At 34.3% G+C, this 25,895-nt stretch overlaps 7 protein-coding genes across 9 annotated transcripts; 4 read left to right on the forward strand and 3 right to left on the reverse strand.

The window, feature by feature from the left end:
- Positions 1–447: 447 nt before the first annotated feature.
- Positions 448–3,241, forward strand: LOC103484615 (probable transcription factor KAN2). Of its 3 annotated transcripts, XM_008441778.3 has the most exons (7): positions 448–1,008; positions 1,120–1,259; positions 1,374–1,450; positions 1,562–1,616; positions 1,800–1,887; positions 2,483–2,585; positions 2,902–3,241. In XM_008441778.3, the coding sequence occupies exons 2-7, from the start codon at positions 1,157–1,159 to the stop codon at positions 3,103–3,105; spliced, it is 630 nt and encodes a 209-aa protein (XP_008440000.1). In that variant the 5' UTR covers positions 448–1,008; positions 1,120–1,156; the 3' UTR covers positions 3,106–3,241. The 3 variants fall into 3 exon arrangements, with proteins under 3 accessions (XP_008440000.1, XP_050944609.1, XP_050944610.1); XM_051088652.1 differs by having other exon boundaries at positions 448–1,259; XM_051088653.1 differs by having other exon boundaries at positions 448–1,259; positions 1,577–1,616.
- Positions 3,242–4,238: 997 nt separating this feature from the next.
- On the forward strand, positions 4,239–7,500 carry LOC103484621 (uncharacterized). Its single transcript, XM_008441796.3, has 6 exons — positions 4,239–4,740; positions 4,900–5,553; positions 5,843–6,289; positions 6,540–6,712; positions 6,903–7,086; positions 7,301–7,500. The coding sequence occupies exons 1-6, from the start codon at positions 4,336–4,338 to the stop codon at positions 7,391–7,393; spliced, it is 1,956 nt and encodes a 651-aa protein (XP_008440018.1). The 5' UTR covers positions 4,239–4,335; the 3' UTR covers positions 7,394–7,500.
- An 18-nt stretch (positions 7,501–7,518) lies between these two features.
- On the reverse strand, positions 7,519–9,566 carry LOC103484620 (uncharacterized). Its single transcript, XM_008441795.3, has 7 exons — positions 9,300–9,566; positions 8,882–9,165; positions 8,668–8,790; positions 8,447–8,605; positions 8,153–8,325; positions 7,925–8,030; positions 7,519–7,773 (listed from the first exon to the last, which is right to left on the reverse strand). Exons 2-7 carry the CDS (start codon positions 9,110–9,112, stop codon positions 7,744–7,746), a joined length of 822 nt encoding a protein of 273 aa, XP_008440017.1. The 5' UTR covers positions 9,113–9,165; positions 9,300–9,566; the 3' UTR covers positions 7,519–7,743.
- Positions 9,567–10,075: 509 nt separating this feature from the next.
- On the reverse strand, positions 10,076–11,828 carry LOC103485327 (probable F-box protein At4g22030). The gene has a single exon (XM_051088654.1). It carries the CDS (start codon positions 11,460–11,462, stop codon positions 10,200–10,202), a length of 1,263 nt encoding a protein of 420 aa, XP_050944611.1. The 5' UTR covers positions 11,463–11,828; the 3' UTR covers positions 10,076–10,199.
- A 2,597-nt stretch (positions 11,829–14,425) lies between these two features.
- On the reverse strand, positions 14,426–15,688 carry LOC103485328 (probable F-box protein At4g22030). Its single transcript, XM_051088392.1, has one exon. It carries the CDS (start codon positions 15,686–15,688, stop codon positions 14,426–14,428), a length of 1,263 nt encoding a protein of 420 aa, XP_050944349.1.
- A 2,182-nt stretch (positions 15,689–17,870) lies between these two features.
- On the forward strand, positions 17,871–21,542 carry LOC103484622 (peroxisomal membrane protein PMP22). Its single transcript, XM_008441797.3, has 7 exons — positions 17,871–18,252; positions 19,499–19,597; positions 19,774–19,875; positions 20,310–20,385; positions 20,715–20,785; positions 21,059–21,144; positions 21,263–21,542. The coding sequence occupies exons 1-7, from the start codon at positions 18,181–18,183 to the stop codon at positions 21,312–21,314; spliced, it is 558 nt and encodes a 185-aa protein (XP_008440019.1). The 5' UTR covers positions 17,871–18,180; the 3' UTR covers positions 21,315–21,542.
- Positions 21,543–23,483: 1,941 nt separating this feature from the next.
- LOC103484623 (uncharacterized) lies at positions 23,484–25,552 on the forward strand. Its single transcript, XM_008441798.3, has 2 exons — positions 23,484–24,103; positions 24,840–25,552. The coding sequence occupies exons 1-2, from the start codon at positions 23,821–23,823 to the stop codon at positions 25,220–25,222; spliced, it is 666 nt and encodes a 221-aa protein (XP_008440020.1). The 5' UTR covers positions 23,484–23,820; the 3' UTR covers positions 25,223–25,552.
- The last annotated feature ends 343 nt before the right edge of the window (positions 25,553–25,895 follow it).

The following is a 25,895-nucleotide window of genomic DNA, read 5'->3' on the forward strand; positions in this document are numbered from 1 at the left end:
TCTGCTTCTGCCATTGCTCAGTTTCAGAGAATATTCTCCAATTCGAACCCCTCTTTGCCCATAGAGGCCGAGCACGAACTCTGACGCCCACATTTTCTTTTTCTCCCCAATTTGTTCGCGTCTATGGAATGGAAATTCCAAATATTAAGCTTCTGTTTACAGCTGCTTACAGCTAACTTTTACGCTACTCCAATGGGAGTCTCCCCAATCCACGCCCACTGCGCTCATTCCTCATCAACGTGTTACTGTGCGAGGAAATTCTGACATGCTATTTCCTAAGCATGGGCTGCGTGTCGAACACACGGTTTCGTCGAGATTTTCAAGGTCCCTTGCGTATAATATGTTCGACGAAAAGTCGCAACCGAAATTATGAGGTTCGCTTTCAACAGGAGCTTTTGGCATGTTTCCTTAAGGATATGCATTGCTTTCGTCATAGCATATACCCAAAATTTACCCCATTTGATTCTTCATTTTGGACTCCTCTCTGTTGCTTAAATGTTTAAATATCATCATTTTGCTTAAACAAACACACCCAAGTACTGATATGTAAAGTAAAAAGCCATTACAATTCTGAGTTTGATTATTACTGTTAAATGGAATTAGCTGAAATGAAACGGTGTTGGGGATATAGCATGCAGCCATATGATTGGTGAGATTTAGGTTTGCTACATTCCCACTGCTTTCTTTGTAATTAGATGCCAAAGGAATGTCTGAAAAAAGGACCAAAAGAATGTCCAAAATGAAGAAATGATATCCCCAAAGAAAATTGAGGACAACTTTATCAGTTCTTTTTTCACCCATCTGTTTTCACCCAATCATAGATACATTTGAATAAATAGCAAGCCAGAAATTCTGCCTCTCAAAACTTTCCATTTCCCAATCAAACACCATGGAGACTAACCCGTCCCTTCTGAGTTGCGAAAAGCAGGCACAAAAGGCCAAATGAATGCAACAGAATCTCACACTACTATTTATTATCTTCTCTCTCTAAGAGGCATAAGCCATAAAGTAAGTTTGAACTGAACTGGGTTTCTCTTTTTAAGGGTCTTTATCCACGTCCCCTTCAAGACAAAGCATTATCATAATCATTTGATTCATATCTAACATGAGGGTTTCTAGGCAGAGAGTATTCCATGACATCAACTTCAAATCCCCCATGGTTAGGCCTTATGTTCGTTCTAAAATGCCTAGATTAAGATGGACCCCTGATCTTCATCGTTGCTTTGTTCATGCAGTTGAACGCCTTGGTGGAGAAGAGAGTAAGCTTAAGCTATATATATCATTATGCATCTTTATCGACTTCTCTTTCTTTTTTTCCCTTTCTAGTCTCGTGTTATTCAAATGAACCATAGTTCGGTGTTACTAATTTGTAGGGGCTACTCCAAAGATGGTATTGCAGATAATGAATGTGAATGGTCTCACCATATCTCACGTGAAAAGCCATCTACAGGTGCAGATTGGTAGCTTTTTATGATTCATTCTTAACCTTTTTTTTTTCTTTTTCCTCTTCTTTTAACATTGGCAGCTTATGAATGTTTTTAATTAGTTTAATAATGCTTAGGTTTGCCATGGACAGATGTACAGGAGCTCAAAACAGGAGCAAGTAACGTCCCAAGGTGTTCTACATTCCTTTATTTCTTATCACAACAGCAGTAGTTTGTGTATTTCTAAGCTTACTTTCCTGAATCAATATAAAAACAGTTTTTTATCACCTTGGCCACATCTTTAAGCCTAAAAGTGGATAAAAAAAACTGCTAATATAAATTAATAAATGTGCTAGCTTGCTCCTTCTATGGCAGGAAAAAACCTCAACAATGATGAGGCTCCGGGATATCAACTTCCAGACCATCTCCATGGATGTTGCTTTATCGATCAACAACTCGCATGGTTCGTGATTCTCACCATATTCTTCGTTAATAGGATCAAGTAATGACATGTTTGGGAGTAAAATTTTAAAATGGTTACGAGTTACTTTTGTCGTTTTTAAAGATATATAATCCTAAAATACTTTTAATCATTAAAAATAAAATTTTATAGTCTAAAAACAGCGTCTAAAAGTGTCATAAAGTTAAACATTAAACTTATTTTAAGTAATTAGAAGTATGTTTGGAAATTATTTTGAGTATGACGATAATAATTTTAACAATTTCAAAATCACTTTCAAACATGTATTCAGAAATTCAATATATAATAATTGTTTAAGGAAGGTTTAAATAAAAAGAAATACACACAAGATATGACATGATAAGCAACAGTGTAATATATACACACACACTAAAGTTTCAAAATAAAGTACGTGGCCAAAAGTACTATTTTATCATCTCGTGTGCAAACCCACATATATATTGTATATGATGAACATGATTTACAACTTTACCAAGAGGAAAGTATTGTGTTGTTGTTAGACAGATAAGGGGAAGAGTAGATATACACTTTTTTTTTAGTCATTAGATTGATCCATGAGATAAAGTTTTCTTTCCAGGAAAGAGAGGCAAGAGATGACGAATGAACAAAGAAAGTGCAAAGAGAAGAAACCAAATTCTTACCTCATTTTCAAGGACATAACCAAACGGTGCACTGTTCAAGTACTCTTCTCTATCCCTCTCTCTCTGTACTCTCTTAGATTACGTCAATTCAAATCCGTATTTGTTAATATGCTTTGAATCATGTTACTTACGTTTTCTAAACTTTCTAATCATTCTATCGGTTACCTCTGATAATAAATTTGTTCACGTTGTTAATGGACTGTGTAAATCTTCACAGTTGATTCTTTTTGTTCTTTATTCTTTACTTTCTTACTCGTTTTCACCCCATTTCTTTACAATAGTTTTCACCTCTTCGAAGGAACTGAAGGCATAAAATATTAGATGAATAATTACATGTTATCTATTTGTTTGTCAGGAGGAAGATTGTTTTGGGAGTAGGTTGAAGAAGATGCATCAAGATTTGAAAAAGTTGGATGAGGATACTAAAAGCGCAGAGAGAGTTGGTGGTGAAGAAATTACAATGTCACTATGTTTGAGCATAAGGGGTTTGCAGCCATTGATGAGTAAAACTGGGAATTCTGATGTCAATGAGGTGTCTCTTGAGCTGAGTCTTGCTTGATCACTGTCCCAAGTCCCACTCGCCAATCAATTCAAATCAATGTAATCAAACGAATGTCATATTAAACATATCAATAATGACTCTATATCATGGAATTATTCTAGCATTATTGTAATCAATTTTTGGTAACAGATCATCCTTAATCTACATATCTATATATAAATAAATAATAAGAAGTAAGAAGTATCTCTCCTGGTACGAGGTGTGTTTTTCTTTTTCCTTCATCACTTTATGAAAATTTATGCATGTGAATTTTGGATGCATGTGTCACGCGAACACATATGCTTTTAAAAAACTGTGTATTTCGGAATTTATGTATGTAAGTTTTATTTTATGTTTTTTTTTTCTTTTTAGGGGAAATTTATTATTCCCTTACTTTTCCTGTCTTTTTCCATAATATATACCGACATTGATTGTATCGAATATTTGAAAATTCTTTCACAATATATATGATTGATATGAGTTTATGTATTATATGAAAAGGACAGACAAAATTGGATGTGTTCTATAGTCACTTTGATAATTATACATATTCATTTGTATTTAGAGGATAACTAAGACTCAAAATTGAATACCATAATGTCTGAAAATGTTTTTCTTGAAGTCACATCCCGTCCTAACTAGCTACAAATATGATATAATTAAAAGAATATATATTACAACGTGCTAAGTAATCAATGTTTGGTAAGATATATGGTTTGGATCCTTTTATTCTCAAATGTACTAAAAATATATGTATAAACTTTAACCGTTATAAACTAAATAAATTTTAATAGCTAGTATTAATTTACTACTATATTCACCGCTTCATTAGCTTGGAACAAATCAATAACGAATGTGATGATAATTAAGCACTATCTAATTTGATAAGTTTAAATATAAAAATTAGATATTATTAATGTATATAACAAATATTTAAAAAAATTACAAATATTAGCCTTTTGGGTTTTGAGTGGTTTTTTTTTAATAAAATATTATTGCAATTAATTCAATCAATAACTAAAATTTCAGAAAATAATATGTATCTTAAAAATAAAAAAGAAAAGAAGAGTGGGCTGGGCTCTAACATTTTGGAAAATAACTTCGATGGCCCAGCCCATAACCATTAACCATTTAACGTTCTCTTCCTCATTTTCATTACCTTTCCGTATCGCCGCCCTAGAAACCTGTTTCCGAGAGCGAAGCCCCCCCTCCGCATTCCTTCCGACTCCCCTCTTACCCAACTAGACCATGGCGGATGTTGTGCAGTTCCGTCTCGAGGGCATGGTCGACGAGCTCGATGACCTCGAGAAACGTGGCCTCTTCTCCCGGCGAGAGATTGCTGAGATTGTCAAGCAACGGCGCAAGTTCGAGTACCGTCTGAAGCGCCCTTGTCCACTTAAGCAGGACTATCTGACTTATATCGATTATGAGATTCAGTTGGACTCGCTTCGTCATCTAAGGAGGAAGGCAGTGGCTCGCGAACTTAAGAAACAGGGAAATAAAAAGATGAGAATTTCTATTTCCGACTTTGCCGGTGTGAAGAGGATCTTGTACATTTATCGGCTTGCGGTTTCTAGGTATAAGGGTGATATTGATCTTTGGTTTCGCTATCTCGAGTTTTGTAGAGCACGAAAGAACGGGAGAATGAAAAAGGTATTGCACTGTATTACAGTTTCGGATTAAATTAGTGTACATTTTGATCTATGAGTATTTTGTTGTAGAACTGAGCTTATATGGAGGTAGTTGAAGTCAGTCTGTTGATACTTGAGGTTACTTGTTTCGATATCGATCGTTTTCTTCCAATTTTTGCAGGTTCTAGCTCAGCTGATTAGATTCCACCCAAAAGTTCCTGGGGTTTGGATATATGCTGCTGCTTGGGAGTTCGACCATAATATCAATGTGGATGCAGCACGTTCTCTTATGTTAAGTGGTTTGAGAGTTTGCCCAACTTCAGAGGATCTTTGGATAGAATATTTGCGGATGGAACTTACTTATCTTAATAAGTTGAAGGCTCGGAAGGTTGCCCTTGGAGAGGACGAGGGAAGTCTGGTACGTGAAAATATAACTGCTGTGGAGAAACAGTGGAGAGAAGAAAATAAAGATTTGTTTATGTCAATGGGTGAAACAAGGGGAGATAGTGATGGATCAAGTGTCGAGACGGTGTCAAAGAATAAATTGGATTTGTTTCGAGAAAAGGGTTCAAACATTTTAGAAACTATCTACAATGGAGCAATTGAAGCTCTACCTTCTAGTTTTAGTTTGAGAAAGCGTGTCTTAGAGATACTGGAAGCAATGGATTTAGCTCATTCAGAAGAAATGCAGTCAAAAATATTACAGGATATAAAAAGAGACTTCGCTTCACAACCACAATATTGGGACTGGCTAGCTAGACTTAAGTATAATCCTGAAAATGTGCAGGGAACGAGTGATATAAAGGAAATTTCTCGGATTGAAGAGGCTGTCAAGGTGTGAATTTTATGCATGATGAAAATCACAATTATGTCAAATATGCATAGTTATAGTATGTCTATTGTTTTCTTCGGTGATGATAAATGGTAGTTTAAGGAAGCATATATTTCTTCATTTAGAAAATTACTAGCTTTAGAAAAGTACGTACCACGACTTTTGTTTATTTGAAACTATGTGAAAATTATGTGAACAACTTATGTGTCTGCTTTTTTCCCTTGAGTATCTAAGGTTTGGTTTTTGTCTATGAACATCTAAAGTTTTCTTTTTCCATGCTTATCAACAACAGGTCTACGAGGAAGGCCTGGAGTGTATGCCTTCATCTGCTCTTTTTAGCTTGTATGTGAAGTTTTTGAGGAGCATCATTGTCCCTGTTAAGGGTGAACAAACGTTGGGGCTATCTAGTCATACTGAAAACATTACTTCGCGACTCTTGATGGTTTATGAAAAGGCTCTAACTTTAGGACATATTACAGACGATTTAGCATGCCAATATGTTTTGTTTTATTTGGAACTTGGGAGATTGGATGAAGCACAGGAACTTGCACAAAGACTCTGTAGTGGAAAATTTTCTAATTCTGTGAAGTTATGGGAATTGAGAGTCTCTACAGAGATAAAATGCTCTTCGAAGGATTCCCCTTCTCCAAGTAAGAATGATCTGAAGTCCATTTTTGAACTGACAAAAGAGGTTCTGAAAAAATTTTCAGTTTCGGAATCTGGGAGCCTGTGGCTAAAGGTATATCTGCTGCATCTTAACAAAACTTCAAGCCTTGATATATTTAGTTTTGTGAAAAACGTTATTGATCTTCGATTTACCTGGTTTTATTGGTTTGAGATATATGATCTTTGCCATAAATGGTTTAATGGCATTTTGGCCACTCAAGCTTTACATGTTTAATATATTTGGATTGTTCAAGACATTGAGACGCTGGTGGTTATTAAAAGTAAAAACCTGAACCCTTGTTATTCTGGTTTGCTCACTTCAGGTCCTCAAATTTTTTGCCAATCAGAGTTATTATTTTGACAAATTGGTGGAAATTTCACTTTTAGCATTGGCTAAATCTGGTGGAAATGAGGATGGATTTTCACTCTCCTCAGTCATTGTTGATTTTGTTCTACAAAAAGATGGAATTCAGCATACAAGAGAAGTGTATAAAAAGTATGCATTCTATCCTGGATAATTCTTCTCAGTTAAAATACAATTTTGGTCTTTGTAATTTGAATCTCATTCTTCTTGAATCCATCTACTTTCAATGGTATTTTAATCCATTCCTCTTTTATAAGATTATCTCTGTTTTGCGGAGTTTCTTAGATCAACCTCTCAAACCGTGTTTCCTTCGTTTCAACAGATTTCTTGGCTTACCCCATCCAGGGCTTGCTATGTACCAAACATGTATTCAGCTGGAATCCAACCTTGCAACTGCAGGGGATAAAGATGGTCTTGCAAATGCTCGAAAGCTATTTGAATCTGCACTTACAACTTATGGCCAAAATGTTAGTTTGTGGCAAGAGTACTACACATTGGAATCTAAGGTAACCTTGCAGTTTCCATACAATCTAGAAATGTTCAAGCCATTTTACGGAATCATGCTATTTTGATCATGGCATCTTTTGTCCATCGTTCTCTGTTAATTACATGCTGGCAGATCAAACAAATTGCATAATTGTTGTTTTTCCTGCTGCATTTTACATGAAAGTCTTGTCCACTTATCTTCCTATGTATTCATGAGTTCGTTCTTCCTTACAGATAGGATCATCGGAAACAGCAGCAGCAGTTCGTTGGCGTGCAAGGAAAACATTAAAAGATGCTACAGCCCTTGCTACATCCTCTGATTTGTGATTTTTTATAAACATTTTCTTGTATATTTATCAAATCAATTTTGACCTTGTTTATTTAGAATGGTTAATTGATTGAGCGTCGGTGATTGGAAACCGATATAGATTTTATCTGTAGCCCAAATGATATGAGATAAAGAGCTGTATTCTATGCCAATAGGATTATCACAACAACAATATGCTTCGACGAGAAATATCATTTGAAAGGAAAGAACTACCTAAAGAATAGTCTACAAATTTGCTATAAATTTAGCCAGAGAAAATGTTGAGTTTAACTAATACAGTATCTTGCAAGTGTAATCATCAGGGTAGCTTGGCAAGTTTTCCGGCAGAAGAATCTCTGGGCATGTAGCATTATACTTTAGGCCATTGTGGACTAACTACCTGCACATATGACAATGACGATGTAACTAACTTAAATACACTACATTTATGCGCAAAAACTTGTATAACGATCAAAGAAGTGCATCTCAAAGCAGAAGAAAAACAGTGATAACTAATTAATGAGTGGAGCTTGTAGCAGTTTTAGAATTACCTCAAGTGTACTGAACACTATACGCATTCGGCTAGCAACTACGGAAGGTTCCTCAGCTCGACCTACTACTGCCATTTGTTCTAGTTGTAAAGTTTTTACAGGCAGCCTTCATAAGAAAAACAAATAGAGTTTACCGGTGGTAATGAATTTAATAGCGAATTTCATTCACTCTAAAAGATATAGACGATTAGCCTTGATGGAAATGAGAAGTGACTAAAAGCACCTTACCATGCCATGCCTCGAACATAATATGCATTGGCAATGAGAGCACAAAAGCCTTTCCACTGAAGCCTTATTTCATCCGAAACCGGAGGTGTTGATGACCATCTAACTACAGTTGGTTGTGGTGTACACAAGATGGTGATGAATATAATACTCAACCACAGAATGCATTCTTCAATCTGCACATAGTGAAATTAGGACAAAAGCACAAGATGAAGTTTCATTCACAACCTAATCTAGAATCAAAGTTCAGGAATTTGTATAACAAGTTTTTCCATGTCAGATGATGGGAAAACGTACCTCCCCTGAGATAATCTTGGATTTCAAACCAGTACTTCCACCATAACTTTGCATTACTTCAATTTCAAGACCAGCTTCCTTCATATCAATAAGTTCTTTTCTTAATCCTTCATCAGTACAACCAAGTGCATATGCATTCACCCCAGCACTGATGAAATCCTGATAATTATCACACATGTTAATTTAGGAAGACACCGGGCAAAAAGAAAGGATCAAACTACCTTTAAGTTGTCACCTCCTCCTCGATCGACAAAATTCCGATATCGTCTAAACAAACTGATAGCTATATTGCGGGAAGAGCGATATTCATCATCCGAAGGAGGTGGGGAGCTATCTGAGCGGCACTGAAATATTCAAAGAAATATATTTCACTTATACAAAAGACTATCTCAAACAGATGCCAAAGCTCAATCTGGGATAAAAATAGCTACTTACTAGGCATCTTCTGAATGAAGATCGGTTCAAAACACAATGAGTATTCAATTGAGTACACCGTTTAAAAGATGAGGGATTGTGTATAATGGTATTGCAAGAACTCTTTAGAGGGCATACAGATACCGAGGTACTATAATTAAGGGAATTGGCATAAGATGCCTCAGACAGAGGAATAAAGTCTAGACATGCCAGAAATTTCCTGTTAGCTCCCGGCGGATATACCGTCAACATGACTGAACCATCATAGAATTTCCTTCAAACAGATTCAAGACAGGACATTAAACCTAAAAAAAAAAAACAAACAAAGAAACAAAGAACATCAAATCAAACCCACAAGAAATGGGTTCTAATTCACCAATTAGCTTTGAATTGGCAACAAAATTAATACCAAATAAAGCTTTGAATTGAAGGGACGAACCTGGTGAAGATGCAGATGAAGATCAAATGCAGAGGGGGAGGAGATGGAGGGAAATGAATATGGCGTAATTTAGTTGAGAAAGACGGGCAATTACAATCCATAAAATCTGTAATTCAGTGGACAAAGAATCTAAGAGAGGATCGTAATTGAATCCCAAGCCACCAATTTTTCGAATGGTTGCGCAATGCTCCCCACCCCCATCAAATCATACTCTTGTTTTTATTTTTCTTCTAAAAGAAAAAAAAAAAAGAAAAAATAAATTGGAAGATAATGTGATATTATAACATTTTCAGTCAAGATATATAGGTTTTGGATTTTGGCTCATTGATTTCATTCTTTTTTGTTCTATATTTTTAATAAACCTATTTTGGAACAAATAACTACTAATCTTATATTTTTTTAAAAAAAAATATATGTCTACTAATTTTACAAGCTTATGATTTATGAATTATAAATTTTCATATTTGTTTGTATTGATATATTATGAATTATTAATTTTAGTTCATCTCATTGAATATTATTTTAAGTTTGCAAAAAGGACAATAAAAGCAAGTGAAATTACTCGTTCGGAAAAGTCCAAAACGTTCTCTAAACAACTAAATTACGTACTTGCCATTTTGCACAACTTGATTGATATGTGTTTCATGCTTGAAAGTTGTTAAATATCTTATATACTAGAAATTTGATTTGGCTGTTTATATGATTGGACGATGTTTGATTTCCGCTATGTTATGGATATACTCAAAATTGGATTGATATAAAAATAAAAATTGATAAAAGAATCTCAAACAAAAATTAAAGTTATATGTATCGTTAGTGTTTTCTTTACATGATTGGATGGAGTTGATATTACTCATCTCTTAAGAATCAACAAATCAGAACATCAAAAGAAAAAATCAATCAGAAGAGCTTGCTGGCAAATTCATCCATGGAAATTCCTTCCTCTCTAGCTGCAGCTGATTTAGTGGCCAATTGTCTAAGCTGAGATAAGCTTCTTCCCAATTTCAAAGCCACTTTCCTTTCAAACACTTCACCATTTTCCCTCTTCTCCCATTCTTTCTCCTCAAGTGTCCCTCTAATGGATTCTTCCAATAGCCCAAAGAAGCCGGCTGTATTCCTATACATCTCGAACACCATCCCAATTTGCCCACCGTGCTCTAACGCGTTTACGGCGGCTGCTAATGATCCGGCTGCCGCAGCCACTGCCATCCCTGCGGATGACCAATCACCCACAAAAGCAGAACTCAAAGCCGCAATGCCGGAGAGAACAGGGCCTGAAGTTGCCAATATTTTATTAACCTTCAAAACTAAATTCCCAAGCCTAACGTAATCTTCGGCGTCTTTTGACTTCACGATTTCAGCAACTTCTCTCATTTCGGCCTCAAGTTCATCGCTCCACCCATTGGATTCTCGACCTTGCTTTGCATCTAAATAGGTGTTTTCGTTCTTCGTCTGGGATTCGTAGTTTTCAGAAGAATTGGGCCACCACGAAGCCGGCTCGAACGTTTTGGGGAATTTTTCAAGCATTACACCAAGTAAAGGAAGTGGGTATGCTTTATCGAGCGCCAACACTTTTTCCATGGCGGAGTCGACGTCCATTTGAGTGGGAGCTCCATCAAGAATCAAGCTTTGGATTTGGGTTTGGAGCTGCTTAAACAATCTAGCCGCATTTCGCTGCTCCTCAGCCAATTGTGAGGGTTGAATTTTGTTAACCATCACCAACATCCCTGTTGCAGCAGAGAAAAGCAGAGCCGATGACACTTTGAGAGCCAAAAGAGGAGCTCCGAGGGATCCGACGGCGGGTGCGGAGGCGGCGAGGGCAGAAGCGGTGAGAGTTATCAGATTGATGGAATTGAGGAAAAGAGAATTCCAATTGTCTCGCTGTTGGCGAATGTTGTTGTGCATTTCTACACGATCGGCTACGGCTTCTAAGATGGCGTGGAGCTGTGATTTGAGAGGGGATTCTGTAGGAATAACATTAATAATGGGTTGGTTTAAACAAAGTTGCTCGATCATTTTAACGGAAGCCGTGGAAGTTTTGGGGAGTTTGGTAGCGGAGATTCTGAGATTAGGAAGCTTTGGGATGTGAATAGAGGCATTGGTAGTGGATGTTTTTGAAGAATGGGAAGCCGAGAAGAGAGATAAAGATCGTAAGGAAGCCATTTGTTGAAACTTTTTCTTAATTTTGGGAAAGAGAGGAATGAGAAGGTTAGTGTTTTTGTAATGAATTGATGATGAATACGTTGATTTTATAGGGCAAATGAATTATTGAAGAAACTTTGACTGGTAGGCTGTGACTTGGCTCACTGACTCGTGACTCGTTCCCCCCACTTTTATGTTCAAAATATATAGGATTTCTTCTCTCTTGGATTGGGTCACCCAAAGGTTCGATGTAGTATTCTTCTATGTTTGACTGTTTTTTTATTTTTCTCTTTCTTTTACTTCTTATTTGAATGAGTTTTTTTTCTTCGGTAATCCTTAATATGGTTTGTTTAATATTATTCAAAAGTTAAAATGATATTTTATATTATGTAACATGATATTCGTTTTTTTGAGAAAAAAGGTATTAGATATTATCTATCAAATGCTCACAACTTTCCATTTCCAATCTCTCTCAAATTTTTTCTCTTAGATCTTTTCTGCCAAACCCTATCTCTCATATCTTCCATTTTGTCTGACCAAACTTCTAGGATCTTCCTCAGCTTGTGCGTCCCCAGGATCCAATTGTTGTCTCCCTCAATCCACCTACCACTACAAACGATGTGCGATGACAAGTTCCAATTGTCGTCTCATTCTATCTGAGACCTTAAACATAAATTTTATTACCATATTTTCTTGGTTCAAATCCTGCATCGATCATCAATCGTTTGCCAAATCCATATGTATTTTCATTTATAATCTAAACTTTTGCTATTTTCATTTGATTCAAATTAAAATAGACTTGAAATCATTTAAATACAATTATTGTTTATTCTCGAAGAGATCTACTAAAATATCATGAAAATTTTCACTTTACTATATTTAAATAATAAGTAAAGGAAAACAGAGAAAACAAACACATAAAAAAGTCCTCAGAATTCAATTTAAATGTTTTCCTATTTGATTCTCACATTTTTTTTTTGTAGTCTTCATTAGTCTTCACATTCATACAAAAAATTCCTATACAAATATAAAAATGATGCAACATCAACCAACTGTTCTATAAAAATTTAAAGTTTCAAAGTGATATAATTAATAGTTTGATATATATATATATATATATTTTTATCTTAGGTATAAATTGATTGTTTTTTAATATTCTAGTATTTATCTTTTAATTTAATTCTGTTCAAACAGAGTATGGACTAAACTAATAAAATGGGGACTGAATTATCATGAGGATGTTCTCTCCTTGGACAAGGTCCTTCCGGGGCATAACGACGTCGTAGAAGCTCAAACAAATAGTACATTTTGACTATTGATTTGTTTTGTTTTCATTAGAAGATCCATCGTTTATGGTTGACATTTGACCAATTTTCTTTTTATATTTTAATTAGTCCATGCAACTTAAGATATTACCTTACGCAAGTGGTCGGTTTAAAATTTGTTGGTTTTCGGTTTTTTAAGCTATTGTAGTGGTGGTTGGTTACCTATTGCCATCACTTCCAGGTTTTATATTTCTAATTTAATATAAACTTTAATTATTATGAATCCTAATCACTTTAAACATTAAACTTCCCTTTTATTTTCTTTAATTATGTCCATAAAAATATGTTAATTTTAAATTTATATAATTGTTAGTTTATAATTTAAAAGAAAATTATTGGAAATGATAATAATGCGTGGATGTCTTTATTAAGATAATCTAATTTTGTCATATTTTAAACTAATGGTCTAATTAAATCGACATTGTTTGGATGGTTGGTCAAATAATTAGACCCAATTGATACTAATTTATCCATTGTCCATTACATTAGTGAATCACATTAATAATATAATACAATCTCTTTCTTGTGGACATGGAAGTTTCTAAATTTCATTTTTTATGCTCTATTATTCATATAATTACCATATTTAAGTTTTTTATTATCATCCACCTTCTTACTTTATCGTGAAACGATGAATATAAAAATGGAAGTTTAAATTCGCAAATATAGTGAGATGAAAATATATGTCTAAGAATTTGAATTGTAAACTTAGACTAGGTAAGCCTTTGATTAATTTTGAGCCATATGAGATATAGCTTGTTGAATGGGATTATATAATTCAATGTTGAATCAATATGTATAAGTGGGCGTGGTAAAAGTTTACCCACAAATTGTACTTAATAAATTTAAGTGTTCAAAAATTCTTTAACTTCAATTTGGAATATGGATAAAATGTAACTCCCCTAAATTCAAAAAAAATATGAGCGTGTAATTTTCCATCTATATAATAGTAAATGTTAACTATCATAATGTTTGTGGTTCGAATGTTTTCATTCATATTGTACTAGTAAAACTATAAATTTAGTCAAATTGGATATAGGTTATTATGTTTACTTCATTGAAAATAAGCCTATGTTAACTATCATGAAGTTTGTGGTTCTATTCATTCATACTATATCAATAAAACTAAGTTACACTCAGCTTGAATATAGACTATATTTGTTTCACTAAAAATATAACGTGAAAAGTGGGTCTCGTTTGGTTATGAGATATAGGACTCACTTCCAAGTATGTAATCAAAATCGATAATCACAACGAAGAATTTGATTGTAGTTGAAAAATGTGATCACGAGTATAGTTATCGTTACAATTATAATTATTGACTAACACTAAAGGACAAAAGTATACCTTTACATTATATTTAGATAAACAATAATAATAAGAAGAAAAAAACAATCTAATTATTATTATTGATTTGTCAATAAAAAATTTATTATATTTGGCCTACTTTTTATTAGAGATTCATAAACATGATCATAGTTTAAACCACTTCAATGTGTGTACAAATATTTACTAAACGTGAAAAAGGAAATCTTAAACAAAAATTAGTTAAATAAATTGATCGATAATGTTACTTTTTCTTTACATGATTGGATGGACATAACATTTCCCATCTCAAAGAATCAACAAATTATAACTTTAAAAGAAAAGAATAAAAAATCAAAAGAGCTTGCTAGCAAATTCATCCATGGAAATTCCTTCCTCTCTAGCCACAGCTGATTTTGAGGCCAATTGTCTAAGCTGAGATATGCTTCTTCCCAATTTCAAAGCAACCTTCCTTTCGAACACTTCACCATTTTCCCTCTTCTCCCAATCTTTCTCCTCAAGTGTCCCCCTAATGGATTCTTCCAATAGTCCAAAGAAGCCAGCTGTATTCCTATACATCTCGAACACCATCCCAATTTGCCCACCGTGCTCTAATGCGTTCACGGCGGCTCCTAAAGATCCGGCCGCTGCGGCCACCACCATCCCTGCGGATGACCAATCACCCACAAAAGCAGAACTCAAAGCCGCAATGCCGGTGAGAACAGGGCCTGAAATTGCCAATGTTTTATTGACCTTCAAAACTAAATTCCCAAGCCTAACGTAATCTTCAGCGTCTTTTGACTTCACAACTTCAATAACCTCTCTCATTTCGGCCTCTAGTTCATCGCTCCACCCATTGGAATCTCGACCTTGCTTTCCATCAAAATGGGTGTTTTCGTTCTTCGTCTGAGATTCGTAGTTTTCAGAAGAATTGGGCCACCACGAAGCCGGCTCGAACGTTTTGGGGAATTTTTCAAGCATTACACCAAGCAAAGGAAGTGGGTATGCTTTATCGAGCGCCAACACTTTTTCCATGGCGGAGTCGACGTCCATTTGAGTGGGAGCTCCATCAAGAATCAAGCTTTGGATTTGGGTTTGGAGCTGCTTAAACAATCTAGCCGCATTTCGCTGCTCCTCAGCCAATTGTGAGGGTTGAATTTTGTTCACCATCACCAACATCCCTGTTGCAGCAGAGAAAAGCAGAGCCGATGACACTTTGAGAGCCAAAAGAGGAGCTCCGAGGGATCCGACGGCGGGTGCGGAGGCGGCGAGGGCAGAAGCGGTGAGAGTTATCAGATTGATGGAATTGAGGAAAAGGGAATTCCAATTGTCTCGCTGTTGGCGAATGTTGTTGTGCATTTCTACACGATCGGCTACGGCTTCTAAGATGGCGTGGAGCTGTGATTTGAGAGGGGATTCTGTAGGAATAACATTAATAATGGGTTGGTTTAAACAAAGTTGCTCGATCATTTTAACGGAGGCCGTGGAAGTTTTGGGGAGTTTGGGAGCGGAAATTCTGAGATTAGGAAGCTTAGGGATGTGAATTGCGGCTTTGGTAATGGATGTTGTTGAAGAAGGGGAAGCCGAGAAGAGAGATAAAGCTTGTAATGAAGCCATTGTTGGAAGAAGTTTAGAGCTTCTTTTTTTGTATGTTGGTATTGAATTGAAGTGGGAGAATACCGAATGGTGGCTGATTTTATAGAGGAAATGAATCGAAGTCAGAAACGAAGAAAATTAGATAAGCGGGATGAATTGACTCGGCTCACTAGCTGACTCCGCGACTCGTTCTTCGTTTTTTTATTAAAATTTAATAATTTTCATTTGTTCAAAAATGTTACATCTTCTCTCTTGTATTTGGTGTCCAATGCAAAACGATGTCGTGATATTTGCATGTAGTCCTTGTTTGACTGTTGATTTGTTCTTTTTCTTTTTGGTTGAACACAAACCAAGTCTATAAATATATTTTTTGATTGACATATATATATTTATCGACTTGATTGGTCAATCCAAACCTCGAGCATTGACATTTCACTTTTGGGATATATATCTTCTCCTATGCCCTTTCTTGATATCTATTGAATTTAAAACCGCTCATAAATATTGAGTCTTCCCTTAAGAACTCTAAATATCATTAAATTATTATTCCTTAATATGGTGCATGAAATCAACTTATGCATACTTACAAATTGTTATCTATCTATTTAATTTTTTTTTAGAAAATTTATTTTAATACTTTGTTGACAAACATATCAACACAAATATTTCATCAATTTTATTAATAAATATTATTGATAAAATTTAAAATTGTAAAAAGACTTTGACGAAAATTTAAGGTAACCGAAAATAGTAGTAATCACTCCATTTGTTTGGCTTTCGGTTTTTAAGTTTAATATATTTTTCAATTCTTAATGTTGGGATTTTTCCCTGTTGAGCCTTTATAAATATGCTTGGTAAAAAAGATAATAATTTAGTTCCTTATTACATCTTCAAACTTCTCACAACTTCTCCATTTGTGAAATAGGGCTCAAATTATTAGATATTTCTCCCTTGGATAGACTATCTCATGCTAATGGTAATATAACTTTATAAACATAGGAGCCTCTAAAGTTTTGAGAGTTACCTTCTACTCTAGTAAATATCATTTTTATATTTCAGATTAGCTATAATTAACTTACACTTGAAATACACAAATACCGTAATAATTTCAACTAAAATAATACACACACAAACTTAATCATAGATTTGTTTGATGTTGTGTTCTTTTGAGAATTAATTGATGATTATATTTTTAATTTATTGCCCAATCTCACATCTTGGAAAATATTTGGATATTTTTTTAAAAATATATTTAATTTGCTCAACTAATTTAATTTTGTAATTTTAATTACAAAACATATTTGTTATGGCTGCTTACTCTTACCATTTATATCATGCAAAGTAATATTTCAACTATTTGAATGAGTTTTTATTGATATGACATTGTATTGAGGAGGTATTTGTTCTTTTAGTAAGTATTTTAGCTCAAATATAAATATATACTATTTTTAAAATATTACATTTCACTAGGTGAAGGGTAGAGTTTAAAAACTTTTAAAAGCAAATAAATGTTCTCGTCCGAATCTTCTGTATTTAGAGTTTTATTGTGAGTTTTTAATGAGCTTGACCTCTAACTAAATTCAACATGTTTCATCCCTACAAGAAACATTCTGTTGCTGAAAGTAAAGTTTTACATTCAAATATTACTTAGTCTCATCTATAGGTAATTGAATGAGACTATTTATAAGTTTTTTCTCCTACATAGCCTACTACTTACATGTAATATTGTATGTGTTAAAGACATTATGTCATTTGAGGTTTGTAGTGCACCGGTCTATGTTTATCTAGGTTATTTTTTAATGGGTATATTTTAGTTCGTTTGATCGACAAAAATTTCAAGGCATTGACATTTTTCTTTTAGGATGTGTATTTTTCTATGCCTCATCTCAATACTCGACGGGTAGACTTGTTGTGAACTTTGGATATTGGCTTAATCATACTTCAAAATATTGATTGCATTTATTTATTTTTATTGTATATCTATTTTAGTTGATAGAGAACATGAAAGGGAAAAAAACTGTACTTGCTTTATTTTTCCCAAGTCCGCGAAGGGTCAAGCAATTAAGATGGAATGTGATACTTTTCTTAAAGAAATAAAATGGGATGAGATATAGTAAAGTTGAAAATTGAAATCAAATAACGGGTCCGATTAGGGTTAAAAGCGGAGGAGAGAATGGCAATTATTGACCCGGCTTGTCCGTCCACGGAGAATGAGACTTACCCAACTAACCGCGAGCTTGTGGTCAGAAAACGGCGAACCCTCGAGTTCGATACGCAATTTATGATTGCCAGCAAATTAACGTTCTTCTTTCGAATTTAGTTTTTCACGTTGGGGGTAGTTACTACCTAGCCTTCATTCGCCTCCACGTAGTCACTGTGGTGGCCCCTTAATATCCAGATATTTTATGAGAAGCGGACAATAAGATTTGATTTCATGAAACATCACAGTGACCAAAACTCAGACTCTTAACTCAATCCTCTTTGCTGTTGCTTGGAAGAGAAAGAAAGCCATAATGGGTTCTTTAGCCAAGAAGGGTTTAAACAAGTATCTTTCCCAACTTAATCAGCACCCTTTGAGAACCAAGGTGATTTTTCCCTCGCTTTGAATCTCTCTTTTTGATGGGTTTTATCTATTTGCCTTGTTTTCTCCTTTTCTTATACCGGGGTCTTTCGCTACTTGAGATTTGTAAAGCTTTTAGTTTATTCCCCACATTTTTCTACCAGTTCGGTGAGCTTCTAAGTAACGGGCATATCGGGAAGCTGAAAGATATCCCTTTTTTCTAATCGTTTCATTTTGAAGATCTAAATATACCAACCATTCACCATTCAAGTTATTAATCATATGATATCTCGACCGTGAGGTCAGAGTTCAAGCCCCACTTCACACGTTGTTCGACTAAACAATAATGAACTCTGAATAGATTATTTATTAATATTGAAATCGGTCAACAGCTAGTTTGAGGCTTTTGGTATTTCAATGATCCGTAGTTTTGGATGGGAATGGCTTTGTCATTAACTAAAATACTTAAAATATTATGTTGTTGTTTCGATGACTTGAAATCAGACCTTTTTCAGCTTGAGTTTATTTAAATCATCGTATTAAGCAAGTACTGGCTTTGGAACTTTCCTCACTTCCTTCTATATTTGTTGGTTTTGAACTCGAGGATGAGCTAATTTGTTTAAGGAGGTAAATTGAAGTACTGAGATTTATGGACTAATTAGTTTAGTTTTTTCAAATACTTGGACCTTGTTCCGTAATTATTTCACTTTTCTATTTTTGAAAACTAAGTCTATTTTCTCAAATTTTTACAATGGTTTGCGTTTCTTTAAGTAAAATAGTTGAGTTATTGGCCAAATTCCAAAAACAAAAGTAAGTTTCAAAGACTACTTTTTTTAATTTTCGAAATTTATCTTTGCTTTTAAAAACACTCAAACAAAATTTGGATACAAATGGATGGAAGTGAGACTTATAATTGATTTTCAAGAACCACAAACAAGGTCTTAATTAGTTGTTAATCTATGAATCAACCATGGGGGTTTTGTTTAACGGTTAGTGGCCGTAGGTTTGATAAAGGACTTAGAAAGAATGAGTTTAATTCATGGTATACCCTTGGATTTATTGTCTACTAGTTTCCATGACATGCAAATGTTGTAAGTTCATGCGAGTTGTCTTGTGAGATTAGTCGAAGTTAATCTCTTGTGTTTGCGTACTTTTGGATCAAAGTCCTTTGAGTTATAGTTCTTCAAGAATTTTCTTGTTTGTATTCAAGACTTAAGCTACACCATTCTAGATGTGACACTTTTGTTTGATGTGTCTTTTTGTTGGACTAGGTAATCACATCTGGAGTATTGGTTGCATTGAGCGATGTGACTTCCCAGAAGCTTACTGGCATACAGAAACTTCAGTTGAAGCGAATTTTACTCAAAGTGGTATGGTCCTCGCTAGGTTCATTCTGAATACTGAATAGTGAACACATTTGCTGGAAATCTTCTTTCTATAGGAAAACAATAGTTTGAATGCATAATCTTTGATATGCCCAACTTCCATGCTTGTGTGTATTGTTGAAAGAAAACAATGGTTCTCGCTCATGATTGGCTCCACGCAGCTTTATGGATGTCTTTACCTTGGACCTTTTAGCCATTATCTGCACCAAATACTGGATAAAATCTTCCACGGGAAAAGAGACACAAAAACGGTTGCCAAGAAGGTATATACTGTCCTCTTCCATTTATTCTTCCTTTTGGTTCTCAGAATTGAGGTAATTGGTTTTTGAAGTCTGTTATCAACTAGGAGCAGCACTACTATTGTTAGTTCCCATTACATTCCACTGGCAACCTACATTATTGAAATTATCATACTGCTTTGCGTTAGTCTGTAGATATCGTTATATCAAAGAGCGAGTATTGTTTCAAAGTTGTTTCATCAAGAAAAACTGTTGTGATGGTATAGAAAATTTTACAAGAGAGCTTATCAAATTCAACTAATTCGAGAGTTAATTGACATCTCAAAGAACATTTTCGATGAACTAAGTGAGATACAAAAGTTGCGGTGGGTGGCGAATGGTGAATTTAGTTAGTGAAAGTGCTAAACTCGTTGTATTATATATGAGTATTACGTCTATATTTAGTTTTTTTTCCTCAGGTGGCGTTGGAACAATTGACAGCCTCTCCTTGGAACCACTTTGTCTTCTTGGTTTATTACGGACTGATTATTGAAGGTGAGTATAAATTTCAAGATATCCCTATGAAGAAGCAGCCATCGATTTCTCAGACACCATTTATTTATTTCAATAATAGTTGTATATTGGTGGTGGGCATAACGAAAAAAGACTGTGAAAAGGACCATTAAAAAGAAGAAGCTTGAATAAAGGCAATGAACCTTGGTAACTTTAGCTGCTAAAAGTATTGCTTCTGTTAAACAATTCCGTTCAGCAAAGTTTCTAATCCATGTCAAAACTTTTTACTTAAACATTATGATGAAAGAGAGAGAGAGAGAAGAAAAAAAGTTCTGATTTTATTTCTAGTAATACTTTGCTTTGAAATGCAGGAAGGACTTGGGTCCAGGTAAAGGCTAAGGTGAAAAAGGAATTTCCTTCACTCCAGCTAACTGCTTGGATGGTAATTCCCTTTTCCCATTCATTAGCTTTGCTTCATTTGTCAACTTGTTTTATTTGGGTAATCTTTGATAGGAGTTATCAATGATATAGTTTATCAATGATAGACTTTGGAGCTGGATCTAAATTTTGCCATATCTACAATTTTTTTTGTATTGTGCTACTACTAATATTTTAGGTCTGGTTGCTATGTTTGGAGCTGCTTCTTTCATTTAATGGTGTTCATTTAATCCCATTAGAATTTATTCCCATATTAATAGAACCTATAAATTTTCAGTTCTGGCCATTTGTTGGTTGGATAAATCACCAGTTTATGCCTCTTCAGTTGCGCGTCATCTTCCATAGCCTGGTCGCATTCTGTTGGTATGCATACTTCCTTGGTTTCGTTTCACTTGATTATATCTAGACCATTTTTAGGTTGTTTTATAGTCTCTCTGGTTGCTAACACCCCTCAAATGTTTATTCATTTGGTTGTTTTCAGGGGATTATTTTTGAACGTTCGAGCAAAATCCGTGACGTTGAAGAAATCTTAGTGGAAAACTAGAATACTGCAAAATGTCCTCTGACTGATGAAATATTATCCTCATTAGTACTTACTACAAACTTTTCTTTAGCTTTCGTGAAAGTAATTGTCCCCAATGCAACTTGATTATTGAACTATATGCTTCTAGCAATCGTGCTTGAAATGAAATTTTTAAGAACATTGTGATCGATATGATAATCATGTATAATTATCGATCAAAAAAGTGTTAAGATAATAATTTCATGTGTAAGTAGTCTGTTTTTGCTGATGGTAGAATTTTTAGATATGATAAACATGTCTTTGATGATAGATTAGTTTGGACGCAATAGTATTTCTTATGTGCCATAAATTTCACATATGTGATTATTTAGGTCCCGTTTCACTAGATTTAAAGTTCAAATGTCGACGTTGGTAGAAATATGGAAGTTTTAATTTTATGAAAATCTTGACAAAAATATCGATAGAATATCGAGTTTGATGGATATTTCTGAAAAAATTACAATAATAAATAATAAATTTGTATGTAAGAGAGTTTTATGATTTTTAAACAAATTAAAAATGGTTTGTTATGTTGCAATAGTAACATTTTGTTATTATTTATGCTCGGTAGACTTTTTATGATTATAGAAATATTGATTATTTTTTATGTTAATGTCAAATCTATGAAAACTTGAAAATATCATCGATAATTAAGACTTTTTGACTGAAATATAATAGTAGGGTTAGATTCATTCTAGCTAAAGACCAACGGTAGTTGGGAAAGTAAGGGTTGACAAAGTATAAAAAAAAAGACTCATGAAGCCATGGGAACGTAATCGTTTTCGTCTAAATTTGTTTGTTTATGTTTTGTTCTTTTGCTTTTGTTTGTGTTTCTTAGGTGAGTTGATCACCTCAACTCTAAAATTAAAATTAACTATAAACAATTATTATTATTACTCATTTTCTTTTAAAATGACTATTAACTAATCATACGTTTAAACGTTGATTAGTTATAATCGTTTAGGATTTTGTATTGAAAAATGAAGTTACTTTTTCTTTTCTTTATAAATCGAATGATTTTGAGAAGAAATTATTGATTTAATGATATTAGAGTTAGTAAATTTTAAATAAATATTCGGTCAAATAGCAAAAGAAAAGAAAATGAATTTGATTTAAGAAAAAGAAGGATTTTAATAGTATTGAGTTTGAGTTATTTTTAAATTTAAATGGAAGGTGGTCAAATTTTATGGACGAATGAAAATTCATCCCAAGACCAAGGAATATAAAATGAGAAACGATTGGATACGGCATAGGCTTATGAAATTCAAAATGGTCCGTAGAATCAACTAAGAAAAACCTCAATTTCCCAGAACAAAACCTTTTCTGATTCTAAATTCCCACAACTTCTTTTTGAATAAAGAAGAAAACACAAATTTATATACAATTTTATGCTATTAACTGTCTTTTTCCAACAATTTCAACAAGTCTAGGTTTTAATGAGAGCAAAATATACATATATTTAATCCACTTTATTTTAATCAAGTTGACCAATTTTTTTCAGTTGTGGGATTATGCAACTGCTAATTCTATTCCCTCTTCGTTGCTAAGAAAGAGACTTATTACCATAATTACATTTTTATGATAGAAAAGTTTAAATTAACGACCTTGAGTATGAGAATTTGAACCTCCAATTTAGAAAAAGAGTATGAGTTAGTTAAATGCAAAGTCAGAAAGATTTGAATCTTGAAAAAGGTAGTTATATATCAATTAAAATTAAATTATATTTAGGTATATGTGTTATCGTTTTAATAATTTTCTTTTGGTCTTAAGCTTGTGACAATGTATCAAATTTTACTTTCAACAAAATATGCTTAGTTAAATGTTACTATTTTTGAATTTTCAACAAGAATAAACTTTCTACAAATATAAGTTGGATTCATTCACATATTAACCAGTGAAGAACTTACTTGTTGTGATACCATTTTTCTTCAGATCTTAACAATTCAGTATCCTAGGTATGTCTTTATAGTTGGTACAATCATTTACAAAAGTGGTTGGAAACATAACATTTTGTTAAAAGGGTTAAATTATTGCTAATATAAACATGCTTCCGTTAGTTATAATAAAACACAGGACTAAAAATTGTCGGAAAGTTTGAGGTAAAATAGATATTTTAAAATTCAAAACCCAAAATAAATAAAAATGAAGGAGAAAAAAAAAAAAGAAAAAAGAAAATGGATTATAGAACGTGGAAGGCCACGACCTTTCTCTCTAACCTCTCTCAAACTCTCCTTTTTCCTTCTCTTTTCTTCCTCTTTAACAATTCCTTAATTTAATGCTTCAGCTCTCGTGAGGTTCGTTCCTCTGTTCAGTGATTACGCCCACCTTCCTTCCATTGCTTCCACTCCACAGCCCATTTCATGATCTTTGGCCATACCCTTTTTCTCCCTCCATCATTTTTCACACCTTCCCTCTCATAAATTCTACCCCAAGATCCAAAATTTTCAAATCCTGAATCTCATCTTCATTCTCTCCAAATGATTCAGCTATTGTTCACTGTGATTATATCGGAGATGGTTCTGATTTTGCTCTTTTCCTTCAAAACCCCTTTGAGGAAGCTTGTGATCTTGGCCGTCGATCGGATGAAGCGCGGTCGTGGTCCTATTATGGTCAAGACCGTCGCTGGAACTGTTCTTATTGTTTTGCTTTCCAGTGTTTACAGTATGGTTACGATCCAGAAGCGTTGGATCGATGATGGTGCCATTAATCCCACCGATCAGGTTCTCATGGTCAAGCATCTACTTGAGGCCACGCTTATGGGTAAATTAAAATACTTTTCATTTTCTTGCGTGTTTGGATTTAAACTTTTCGACCCATATGAGTTGTTTCCGGCGATTGGTTTTCCTGTGTCTGAATTGGGTTTTGGCTCTTGATTCTTGAATGTGGATTAGTACTGGAAATTGTTTGTTTGAGAATGGTTGAGGAATTGGGTTGAAATTTGAAATGCGCTTGATTTGATTTGTTTTTATTTGATTCTGATAGTGGTTTTGAATTGCGTATTTAGTTAAAGAGTAGCAGTGTTAGTCTTATCCTGTTGCTCATTTGGTGATGTGGTATTTGACTTGTTGGAGCTCATCAATTTTAATCTTGGTCACTGTTTCATTAATTACATTAGCTCATTAAAATATGTTTCTTTAATCGATCTACTTTCTCATTTTTGTTTGTTGGGTGGAAGTGTAATTTGAATAGAGTCTCTCTAATGGTCTAAAGACTCTTCAATGGATTGATTTAAAGGATCTTTTTCAAAAGCATTTAACATCTTTCTTTCAGTTTGCTGGTCTAGTTTCGCAGTACTGATAGAAATATCACAATTCCCCCTCCCCAAGCTCTCACCCCACATGATAAATAGATAGTAGATGGGTCTCTTCTTAGTTTATAAAAGCTTATTATTTCTTTTCAAGGACCTACTGGTTTCGACTGCTGAATGATCTCTTGCTACAATCACAACAATGTTGAGTTTAAAGGTTACTGAACTAGGTAGACAATTTGATTGCAGGGGGCTCTCTATTCCTGGCACTTATGATTGATAGATTACATCATTATATGAGGGAGTTGCGTCTACGGAGAAAAGGCATGGAAGCTATCAAAAAGCAAAGCCGAGCGTTGGAGGATGGGAAAGTTAGCAAGTCGGAGGAGATCAAAGCATTGGAAGAAGAGAGGACCACCCTGGAGACAAAACTCAAGCAATTGGAATCGGAGCTTGATTCAAAAACAAAAGATGTAACAGCTTCAGAAGCCAATGTAGTTGCTTTAAGGAAGCAATCTGAAGGATTACTCCTCGAGTACGACCGTTTACTTGAAGAAAACCAGAACCTTCGGGGGCAATTACAATCTGTGGAGCGCAGATTGTCTCGATCAGGAAGCAAGAAAAATTCCTAAGGAACTCCACATAGCTTAGTAACGAATCTCACTTCTTCAAGTTTTGCGCTTCGATTTCGCCTCATACTGTTTAAGATCTGGGTATTCCATGATGGGTTGGTGATGGCTGTTTACTTCTTATGTATGCACAATGGCAAGAGAAGAAGATAAGGTTTTGGCTTCTTGTGTCTGATTAAAGTAGGAAGGTAAAGCAGTGAAACAAGAATGAATTCTACTGAAAAACAAAATTGTGATAAATTCAAGTTTGTAATAGGGAACACTTTCGCTTCTGGCATTCTTCTGTAGCTACTTCCTTTTTTTTTATATATATATAAATATTTTGGGCTTTAACCATGAAGAATTTGGCCTCTGCAAGGACATATCATTTGATTCCAACCCTTAAAAGCATTATAATAGAAATTTAAACACAAAATTTAACTGTTCTATAACAAACCAATGGAAAATCCCCAGATCCAGAATTTGGACGATTTGTGCTGAGGCTGAGCATCATTATTGTCGGCTTGATTACTTTAACATTGAAAAACTTTACTAACATTATTGTCGGCTTGGCTTTGCTGCTAAGTTACATTTTTCGAAACTACTTCTGAATTATCTTTGCCAGTGGGTAAGATCCATACTCTGTCAATCAATTACAAATTTCAAGCTAGCCATAGGCAAGCATCATTAATAGCAT

This window comes from Cucumis melo, chromosome 8 (genome assembly GCF_025177605.1).
Source record: "Cucumis melo cultivar AY chromosome 8, USDA_Cmelo_AY_1.0, whole genome shotgun sequence".
Classification (NCBI taxonomy): domain Eukaryota; kingdom Viridiplantae; phylum Streptophyta; class Magnoliopsida; order Cucurbitales; family Cucurbitaceae; genus Cucumis; species Cucumis melo.